At 36.5% G+C, this 11,740-nt stretch overlaps 1 protein-coding gene and 1 long non-coding RNA gene across 4 annotated transcripts in view; one reads left to right on the top strand and one right to left on the bottom strand.

Moving 5' to 3' along the window:
- The first annotated feature begins 386 nt into the window (after positions 1 to 386).
- LOC133229581 (uncharacterized) lies at positions 387 to 3,869 on the top strand. The gene is made up of 2 exons (XR_009730574.1): positions 387 to 2,857; positions 3,371 to 3,869. It is a non-coding gene; the product is annotated as an uncharacterized LOC133229581 (long non-coding RNA).
- ZFP82 (ZFP82 zinc finger protein) overlaps positions 2,675 to 11,740 on the bottom strand; it is a 61,529-nt gene continuing 52,463 nt past the window's right edge. For 2 of the 3 annotated variants that reach the window (XM_061386025.1, XM_061386026.1), the window contains one exon: positions 2,675 to 10,472. In XM_061386025.1, coding sequence (XP_061242009.1) covers positions 9,115 to 10,472 — 1,358 coding nt within the window. In that variant the 3' untranslated portion in view covers positions 2,675 to 9,114. The remainder of the gene's footprint in view (positions 10,473 to 11,740) is intronic. The other variant, XM_061386037.1, reaches the window with a different exon arrangement.

Raw genomic sequence — 11,740 nt, 5'->3', positions numbered from 1 at the left:
AAGCCCACCAGATTCCCCCGTCCCTGGGATTCTCCAGGCAAGAACACTGGAGTGGGTTGCCATTTCCTTCTCCAATGTATGAAAGTGAAAAGTGAAAGGGAAGTCGCTCAGTTGTGTCTGACTCTTAGCGACCCCATGGACTGCAGCCTACCAAGCTCCTCTGTCCATGGGATTTTCCAGGCACATAAGGCTCCTTTCCCCTAAATCCTTCAGTATATACATCCTAAAAGCAGACATTCTCTTTCATAATTTCCATTATTATAATTATCAAAATTATGAAATTTACATGCATATAATACTTTTAATATTTACCTTATTCAAATTCACAATTGTTCAAATAAAGTCTTTATAGAAAAAAATTTTTTCTGGTCCAGGATCATACGATTAAATTCTGGTATGCCCTTTGTGAAGAATATCACAGGAGTTGCTCTGTTCTCCTGCATTATAACAGGAGGTACAGGATATCATTTTGTCCCACAGTGGTTATGTTAACTTTGATTACTGGTTAAGGTGCTGTCTGCCAGGTTTCTTTACTGTAAAATTACTACTTTTCCCTTTGTAATCAACATTTGTGGAGACAGACTTTAAAATGGTCTCAAATTCTATTTTCTCATCAAATTTTCACTCACTAGTTTGGCATACATTGCTGATTTTTTCCTTAATTTTATTTATTTCTTTTCTGGCTGCGCTGGGTCTTTGTTGCTGTGCAGGCTTTCCTCTAGCTGTGGCAAGCGAGGGGCTACTCTCTAGTTGCGGGGCGTGAGCTTCTCATTGCAGTGGCTTCTCTTGTTGGGGAGCATGGGCTCTATGGCGTGCAAGCTTCAGTAGTTGTGGCACATGGGCTCCGTGTTTGCGGCTTCCAGGCTCTAGAGCACAGGCTCAATAAGTTGTGGCGCATGGGCTTAGTCGCATGTGCGATCTTCCTGGACCAGGGATCAAATCTGTGTCCCCTGCACTGGCAGGTGGATTCTTTCACCACTGAGCCACCAGGGAAGCCCCAACATTGATGATTCTTAGCAGAATCAATGATTGCTGTGATGGCTGACTGATGGTGATTTTCTAATTTCACCATGCCTTCTATTAATACATTAGTAAGTTGGCATGCTACTATTAAATGTATTATAGTCACTGGGTTGTCAATGATTTTACTCCATCTGCTACTATCATGACCTATTTTGATGCTCAGATTGTCCAGATTTGGCCAGTGAGAACTCCTTGAAATACTGTGATTTTCTGACATATTTCATCCATTTTTTGAGCACTTCCCTACTTTCTACTTCCACAGAATGTTCCAACCACATCTTATGTTTTCTCTGCTCAGCCTTTTATGCTGTTTCTCCAAGGAGTCCTTGTTCCTTGGATCTGGGTGCTGGATATTCTCATTGCTACAAAGTGTAATTGCTTCTATGTCCTTTCTGCTAGAGGGACATACATACACACATTCCTAGTGTATTTCTAAATTTATTTTTTTTAAACATCTCTTTAAAAAGTGATACTCCCAATTGCGATCCAACACCACAGGATTCATTCTAGCCTCCTCCTCTCCATATTTAACTCCCTTCTCCAGCAACAATAAATTTGGCTCCTATTTATTTACTCCCATAATACTTTTATGCCTGATTCTAGAATACCTGAATTAGTTTCAGAATTACCAATCTATATAGCTGTGTAAACCAATCTACTAACTAGAGTTAATTATTTGTTTATGGGTTCTTTTTGTTCTGTTTGTAGCCTGAGGAAATACAGTCAAATTGTCTTCAAAAGTTGCTTGCCTGTCTTTTTTCCCCATTTAGTATGAAGGAAACATTTGTTTTTGCTTATGTTCCAACTTAAGGTCTCTCTTCTGTGATTCACTTAAAAAAACTTAACTATAGTTGATTTATAATATTGTGTTAGTTTTAGGTGTACAGCAAAGTGATTCAATTATTTATATATATATATATTTTTAGATTACTTTTCATTAGAGGTTATTACAAGATATTGAATACAGTTCCATGTGCTATACAGCAAATCCTTATCTATTTTATATATAATGGTACACACCTGTTAGTCCCATACTCTTTATTACTCCCTACTTTCCCCTTTGGTTGTTACTAACTTTTAAAATTTGCAAAACATTCATATGGTCCCCAAAGTAAACAAACAAACACACACACACACACACACAAAAAGAATGTGTCAATTCCCTATCCCCTCATGTACGAAAATTCCCTGTGTATTTGGGTCTATATATGGAATTCTGTTCTATTTCACTGGTCTGTTCATGCATGAGTACCAGTGTTTCAATTATAGGGACTTTTTCAGCATTTTTCATTCTCCCTGGACTAGTATCCCCTTTGAATCTTTTCTTTTGCAGTGTTAGTCAGGCTATTCTTACATAAAACCTGTATTGCTACCACTATGGGTACTTTATACACTTCAGATGAAAAGATTAATTGTTCCCCTTCAGTAATTCTCTTTCCCAGTATATTTTCTCTTCGTGACCCTTATCAATATCTGAAGTTTTATAAGTTAGGTACTCACTGGTTGTCTGCTTTCCAGATTTTCTTGGAGATTGGGGATCTTGTAATAAACAATGTAAAAACAACTCCTTATTTACCAAGAAAATACTAAAGCACATACTAGAAATGGGGCTGTAAGGTTGAAGGGGTTGTAAACTGGCACTACAATGATATTCTCTCTCCTTTTTTTTTTTTTTTGATGTGGACCATTTTTAAAGTCTTTACTAAATTTGTTACAATACTGCTCTTTTTTATGTTTTGGTTTTTTGGCTGCAAGCATGTAAGATCCTGGCTACTAGGGATCAAACTCACACTTCCTGCATTGGAAGGTGAAGTCTTAACCCCTGGACTGTCAGGTAATTTCCCCAACGTTCTCTTCTATGGTAATATCTAGTGAGGATGAGAGTGAACATAACCTGTGACTTACCAATCTCAGAGAAAACCTTGCTTATGAATAGCAAGAAACATATATCCAATAAGATATTTTTCAGTGATAAATTATATATAACCTAAATATTGACCAATAAAAGGCCTAAATACATATTGTGTATTTAGAATAGGGCTAGGAGTTTCCAATTCTACTGAAAAGCACCATGTTAAATCCAAAATAAAGCAAGCAGCTGTTTGGACAGCATGCTGTGAGTTGCTTTCCTCACCAGATAACCATACACCTGCCATAATGCTGACATTTCCATCCCTGAAGCCTCTCTTTTTTGGTGAGGGCAACATCTGCCAAAGTGGAATTACATCTACAATAGGTATTGGGAATGGGAGTTCTATACTGAAGTATGAAATACATTGCATTAGATAAAATAAAACACTTCATAGTCTTTTGATAGGCACTTAATGTGATTTTTTTCCCCCTCAAGAAATACAAAATACAGCACTCTCATGCTTTGGCCACCTGATGCGAAGAGCTGACTCATTGGAAAAGACCTGGATGCTGGCAAAGATTAAAGGCAGGAGAAGAGGACGACAGAGGACGAGATGGCTGGATGGCATCACCGACTCAAGGGACATGAGTTTGAGCAAGCTCCCAGAGATGGTGAAGGACAGGGAGACCTGGCATGCTGCAGTCCATGGGGTTGCAGAGTCGGATATGACTGAGCGACTGAACAACATGCTTATTAGACCACAAAATCATTTTCTGTAAGAACCATTAAGTAGCAGTGTTTTGTGGAACATACTTTAAGAAATTTTGAGTTAATACACTGTGCCCAAAACACTTCTGTTAACAAGAAAATGTTACCAGAGAGAAACACACTGACTTGTTAGAAAAACCTAATTATAGCACCTAAAACACTTGTGTTACATTTTTGTGTAAACACTGTGCACTGTCTACAAATTAAAAGCATTTTGAAATCATGAGTAGGAGAGATTTGCTATTCTAAATGATGAATGATTATTCAGTGACATCTAGCCAGTCTGCCCACTTTAAGCAAAATGTACTTAGAGGTACAAGTCAATATAACAGTGGCATTAGTTTGACTGAAAGTAAAATAAATCTCTTTATTATGGCACTACTCATTTTCTCCTGTTGAAGGTATTAATTTTTAAGTATTGAATGCCTGTTTTTCATTCCTTAATGAGGCTAACACAACAAAAAGAAGAGAAGCAATCTAAAAGATAACTGGGGCTGGATCATGTCATTTCCCCCAACACTGTCACATTGCTCAAGTTAGAAAATCTAAAATCTGGATGCCTAACTAAATCACAAAAGGTCAGGCCCCAGGTATTCCTGGTAAGCCATTTTATGGTTTATAATTGTTTTATTAGACTACTGAGTTCAATTTACTTACCTCTTTTTGGAATGTATCCATGTATCTCAAATGATACTGGTCTAGATTTTGCTTTTTAGGAGTTATCCTCATCTAATTTTATTATTGGGATATTTGCCTTGTAGAATGATTCTGAAAAATTTTGTTAGAGATTATCTGTTTTTAAAACTTTCTTGCCTGCAAAACTGTTGACCCTAGTTTTTAAAAAAACAAGAGCATAACTATATTTATTTTCCCTCGCCTACAGATCTCTTACATTATAAAACCTATGTTACAAAATCTATAAATTATAAATTGTTTAAAATATAAAATAAATAAAATATAAAGTAGGTTGTTCAGGTTTTCTATAGGATCTTGAGTCAACTTTGATCATTTAGGTTTCTCTAAATAGTTCATTCTCCTTATTTTTATACATAATGAAATATATGTATATTATAGTACATTCATGAACTTAAAAACTTTTAAATCTCTTTGATATATGTAGCTATTCACAATTCCCATACATAGAGCTGTAACTGAATCACCTTTTTCCCCTCAATAATAACTGTTGATTCTATATTAATGGTCTTTTCAAGGAGAATATTCTTGGATAAAATCTACTAGTTTCTTATTCTATTTATACTTTTAAAAAATTGTATTTTTACCTTTATTGTATGAATTACTTCCTGCTATTTACCTTAATTAAAAAAAAATTGTTTTCTGGGAATTCCCCAACAGTCCAGTTTTAGGACTTCTAGGGTTAGGGGAATCCTAACCTGGTGGGGGAACTAAGATTGCACAACCCATGCAGGGTGGCCAAAAAAAAATTTTTTTTCTGGATTCAGCTAAATGCTTTTTTTTTCAGTACATTTATCAACTTCCTGCTCGACAGGCACAGTAGGTATGGTAACAGAGTGCTGAACTAATTCTCAAGGCAGGTTTTCTAAATGCATCAAGGTTACTATTTTTCTACCAAGTAGTGTTTTAGTGACTTCCCACAAATTTTTACCTGGAGGTATCAAATTATCATTTATCATGAATAGTTTAAAATTTCAGATTTTCTACTTAAACAAACACTTTATTATGGAAATTTTTAAAAATATGCAAAGGTAGTAAGAATAGGACAATGAACCCTATGTTCCCATTATTCAAGCTTCAACAATTAGCAACACTTTGCTGATCTTATTTCATCTATCCTTTCCACTTTTCACTTTTCTTCAGTATTAAAAGCAAATCATACACGACATAATTTTACTTTTGAATACTTCAGTATGGATCTCTAATGCATAAGGATTTGTACACACACCCAAACCCATGCCATCATCATGTCTAACAAATGAATTCTTGTTGTTGTTCAGTTACTAAGTCATATCTGACTCTTTTGCAACCCCATGGACTGCAGCCTGCTAGGCTCCTCTGTGCATGGGATTTTCCACAAGAATTTTGGAATGGGTGGCCATTTCCTTCTCCAGTGGATCTTCCTGACCCAAGGATTGAACCCGTGTCTCCTACATTGCAGGAGGATTATTTACTACTGAGCCACCTGGGAAACCCAACAAATGAATAAAAATCATTTAATACCCATCCTAGGTTTACCTTTTCACAATAATTTTTTTTTTGCTTGTCAGAATCAGGATTGTATTGAATTTATTTTCTTATTTTCTGTATTCTCAATGTTGGCATTTAGAGACTTGATCTTGGAGCAACTATCCCTTCTAGAGATAGCAAATTCCTTGACAAATGGCTCCCCTGTGAGCATGCTTTGATATACAAACCAACGAATCCAAAGTTGAAACCCCTTTACCAAACATCTCCTTTAGCAAACTCTCAGACACCAAGCCAATATTCTTCCTGTTCTGAATCACCAGAGCCAAGTACTGGACAACTAAGGACCACCGGCTGTAGCTCTGAGTCCACAAAATTATTCAATCTATCTAGTCCTAAACTTGCTCAGTGTACCTACCTGGCATCACATCACCCATTCCTTCCTGGGAAAACTCAAGTAAAGTTTCTGAGTCATGCGCTGCCCTTTCCTGCCTTCTGCCTCCTAACAGGACTAGCTGCTTCTTCCATGTGGTCCTATATGCATGCGGTGCTTCCTGTTAGTAGAAACCTCTGCCAATAAGCTTCTTCCTTCATGATAATCATTTCCATGTCTTCATATCTTACCATACCAGATTAAAGCAAATCCTGGCTACATTTTAATACAAGCATCTCAATACATTGCATACACTGTATTCAATTAACATATCTCTTAAGTCTCTTTTAATTTGTAAAATTGTTTTTATTGTCTTATCATATATTGGTTAAGAAAGTAGGCCTTTTATTTTGTTGAATTTCCCACATTGTGGATTTGGCTGTTAGTTTTGTGTCATTAATTTGTTCATTTATTTCTCAAGTTTCCTGAAAACTGGTAGGTTTAGAGACCAAATTACACTTCTGAATCAATATTTTGGACAAGAATATGCCACAGGTAGTATTGCATCCATTGCATTGCATCAAGAAGCAATTAGTTATGCTGATTTAGAGATGTTACTATTGATTACTGGGTTGTCATTCTTCCCCATCCATTAAAATCTTCCTATAATCTTTCACCAAATGGTTTTCATACCCACTGATATCAACAAGATCCATAAGTAAAAAGTGTGATTGCTTGGATCTATCATTCCTTTGACCTTTATTAGCTAGAATTTTCTAATAATAAAGAACTTTCCTTCACCAACTTCTGGTTGTCTTATCTAGTCCATAAAGGAAATATATAGTTCATAAAGGAAAGGCAAGATAAGTGCTCCATTTTCCTTGTTTATTAATAAATGCCCTAATGTGTTCTGTAACTGATCAATGCATTTGATCAGAAAAAAAAAAAAAAGAAGCTAGCAAAGGCTATAGCAATCACAACAAAAGGACACAGGATCCAAGCTGAGGGAATCCCCACTGGCTGAAGATAATATTAATTTGAGCATTTTTTAAAAAGGCCTCAATGGATTTTTTAAAAGTGATACTGGATTTAGAGGTGATTTTTAATTTCCAAAGTTTCTTTTTATCTTATCCTTTAATACTTTATTTAATTGAAGTATAGTTGATTTATAATACTGTGTTAGTTTTAGGTGTACAGCACAGTGATTCAGTTTTATATATACGTATATATATATATATATACACACATGAGTATATATAGTGTATTATATTCACATATATAGTGAATATATACTTTTTAAAAATTATTTTCCATTATAGGTTATTATAAGATATTGAATGCAGTTCCCACTGCTATACAGTAAATCCTTGTTGTTCACCTATTATATATGGTAGTGTGTATCTGTTAATCCCATACTTCTGATTTATCCCTCCATTTCCCTTTTAATAACCATGCTTGTTTTCTATGTCTGTCTGTTTCTGTTTTGTAAGTAAGTTTATTTGTACTATTTTTAGTTTCCACATATAAATGATACAATATTTGTTTTTCTTTGTCTGACTTACTTCACTTAGTATGATAATCTCTAGGTCCATCCAACCTTCGTCAATTTTAAATCAAATTTATACTGAGACAGAGAACATACGATTGTAGAATATCTTCTCTTTTTTGCTTGTTTGGTTTTTTTCAGCCATGCCACATAGCATGTAGTTCCCTGACTACAGATGGAACTTGTTTCCCCTACAGTGAAAGTGCAGAGTCTTAACCGCTGGACCACCAGGTGAGTCCCTAGAATATCTTCTTTTTTATGAACAAATTGAAAAAGAACTTACTTTCAAGTATTTTAGCAAGAATAAGTTGGGACTTGCCTGGTGGTCGAGTGGCTAAGACTCTACACTCACAATGCAATTGGCCCGGGTTTGATCCCTGGTTAGGGAACTAGATCCCACATGCCACAACAAGAGCTCACATACTGCAACTAAGAACTAGGGTAGCCAAATAAATAAAAAATATTTAAAAAATGAATAAGTTATCTGACATTCAATAACTGATGAGTGTTGATAGAAGGCATTTCTATATTCATTGTGCTCATAGTCTTTCATATGGATTTTCAAGACAGTAACATAATAAAACAAAATTTAGTAGATTAAAATAACAACCACTGTATCTCATGATTGTGTGGGTCAAGAATTTGGGTAGGGGCTCAGCTGGTCAATTGTTTTTGTTCTACATGGCATCAATTGAGGTCACCAGTAGGAACTCAGCTGATGGCTGGTCTGGAGCATCCAAACTGTTTACTCAAATATCTGGCGTTTTCGTGGGCATCTCTGGAAGACGGCACAGCAGAGTGCCTCTCCTTCTTTATGTAGTCTCAGGGCCTTTTCATGTGGTGTCTTCAGCAGAGTATCCAGACTTTTTAACGTAACAGTTTAAGGTCTCAACTTGAGAGAGTATTCCAAGAGATGAGGTAAAATCTACCAGTAAAATCTGGGTCCAGAAACTAGCACAGCAGTACTTCTACTATTCTACTGCTCAAAGCAGTCAGTTGACCCAGATTCATAGGGAAAGCATGTGGATTTTACTTCTTGACAGATGGAGTGTCAAATAATTTGCAGCAATTTTTACTCTGCCACAGTATTATAATTTTACAAATGAAGAAATTATAGTATGGAGCAGTTAAGCATCTTGTTCAGTATAACACAAGTAGGAAAGTGATGGGCTAGAGATGACGATAAATGTCTTCCCCACATTTGTTATATTAATGAGTTTGTAGAATGAATGGGAAGATTCTCAGATCTGAGTGATGGTGGAATACATTAAATTAACACATTCTGTTAATGATATAAACCCCCTTATGCCAAGTCAGGTGCATGAATGAAGCAAAAGGGACTAATTACTACATTCACAGACTGTTCTACAACACAGGACTGACAAAGCATTCTCATATTTTTACATTATGAATTTTCAGATGATGGGTAAGGTGTGAATGTTGTCTAAAGGCCTTCTTACATTCCTTACATTCATAGGGTTTCTCACCAGAATGAATTCTCAGATGTTGAATAAGAGATGAATTAAGTCTAAAGGCTTTCCTACATTCCTTACATTCAAAAGGTTTTTCACCAGTATGAATGCTCTGATGTAGAGTAAGTTTTTGGCGCAATCTAAAGGCCTTCCCACATTCCTTACATTTATAGGGTTTCTCACCAATATGAATACTCTGATGTTGTGTAAGCTGTGAGAGTAGTCTGAAGGCCTTCCCGCATTCCTTACAGTCATAGGGTTTAACACCAATATGAATACTCTGGTGTGAAATAAGTTGTGAGTAACGACTAAAGGCCTTCCAGCATTCCTTACATTCATAAGGTTTCTCACCAGTATGAATTCTGTGATGAAGAATAAGATGATAACCACGACTAAAAGTCTTTCCACATTCCTTACATTCATAGGGCTTCTCACCAGTATGAATTCTCTGATGGAGTGTCAGTTGTTGTCGTACTCTAAAGGCCTTCCCACATTCTTTACATTCATAGGGTTTCTCCCCAGTATGAAGTTTGTGATGTACTCTAAGGCCAGACCCACACAAAAAGGCCTTCCCACATTCTTTACATTCATAGAGTTTGTCAGCAATATTAAGCTTCTGATGTCGAGTAAGATGTGCATACTGCCTAAAGGCTTTCCCACATTCTGTACATACATACGGTTTCTCACCAGTATGAATCCTCTGATGGAGAGTAAGTTGTCCACGAACTCTGAAGGCCTTCCCACATTCTTTACATACATAGGGTTTCTCACCAATATGAATTTTCTGATGTACTCTAAGTTCTGGGCCACACATGAAAGATTCCCCACATTCCTTACATTCATAGAGTTTTTCACCAGAATGAAGTCTCTGATGTCGAGTAAGATGTGCCGTCTGTCTAAATGCCATCCCACATTCCTTACATTCATAAGGTTTCTCACCAGTATGAATTCGGTGATGAAATGTAAGTTGTTGGCGGACTCTAAAGGCCTTCCCACATTCCTTACATTCATAGGGTTTCTCAACATAATGAATTCTCTGACGTGAGGAAAGAGATGAGCGTTTTTGGTAAGGGGACATTTTTTGAGATGTGATTTTCACTTGGTTGAAATATTCCTCTTGTCCTTCAAATCTTCTTTTGGACTCCCAATCATTTTTTAAAATGAAGCTCTTAAGGCCATGGTTTTTAATTCTTTCCATAATTTTCCACTGGGATAAGTTTATTTCATAAATGTCATTTTCTGAAGATAACTTCTTGATCTCATAGTTGGTCTCTAAATCTGAAAGAAAACAAGAGAGCAAACACATGGTTTTTCTTTTTCTAAAAGAAGTAAATCTGGACTTCCCTGGTAGTCCAGTGGTTAAGAATCCACCTGCCAATGCAGGGGACATGGGTACAATCACTGGTCTGGGAACTAAGATCCTGCAAGTCACAGGGCCACTAAGCTGATGTGCCACAACTACTCAGCCTGTGCTCTAGGGCCTGCAAGCTGCAACTACTGAGCCTGTGTGTTGCAGCTACTAAAGCCCATGCGCCTAGAGCCTGTGCTCTGCAATCAGAGAAGCCACCACAATTGTAGCCCACTCAATGCAATGAAGAACAGCCCCCTACTCGCTGCAACTAGAGAAAGCCCCCACACAGCAATGAAGACCTAGCGCAGCAAAAAATAATTAATTTTAAAAAATATATAAACTGCAGCAGGTAATATTTTTAAAAAAGAAGTAAAATTTCTCTTGTAGAAATAAAAGACAACCAAAGTACTACCCAATGAAATTCTAAAAATTGCTACACAATTTGGAAAAAAAACAAAAAAACAAAAGGCAACACCAGTAAAATCAAAGTTCATGTAGGAAAGTAAGATTGGTGATTAAGCAAACATTTTAAATCTGTGGTTCTCATATTGAGACCATGAATCAGAATCACAAGGGAGTTTTTTACAAATATTATCATTTAGAAACCCCATGGATCAGATTCTACAGTCCTAGACAGTAATATATTTAATATTCCCCTCAGGATCATTCTGATGGAGAAAGATTAAAAATTCATACTTAAATTTTTTCAACAATTTCTCTTTATTCTTAGAATAAAATCAAACTTGTTGTTAAAAGACCTCTGCTTACCTATAATACATCACCTCAAACCACTGTTCTCTTTACTGCTACCAGGAGAAGCCACAACCCACTTCAGTATTCTTGCCTGGAGAATCCCATGGACAGAGGAGCCTGACAAGCTACAGTCCATGGGGTTGCAAAGAGCTGGACATGACTTAAGCAACTGAGCACACATGTACACACAGGCAACTTTTCAGATCTTAGAACATATTCCCACTTACTTTCAGTGTATTTTTCAGTCTGCTCTATTTCCCAAAATCTTCTGTTTGGGCTATTTGCATGGCTGACCCCTTCTCACTCTGAGGTCTTAGATTAAGTCACTCTAAGGCTGACTCTACTGACAGCATCTAAAGCTATGTCCTTATTACACAGTTGACCCTTGAAAAACATGGGTTTGAACTGCACAGGTCCACTTATACATGAACTTTTTTCAATA

This window comes from Bos javanicus, chromosome 18 (assembly GCF_032452875.1).
Source record: "Bos javanicus breed banteng chromosome 18, ARS-OSU_banteng_1.0, whole genome shotgun sequence".
Classification (NCBI taxonomy): Eukaryota; Metazoa; Chordata; class Mammalia; order Artiodactyla; family Bovidae; genus Bos; species Bos javanicus.
This window is presented reverse-complemented; position numbering and strand designations above follow the sequence as displayed.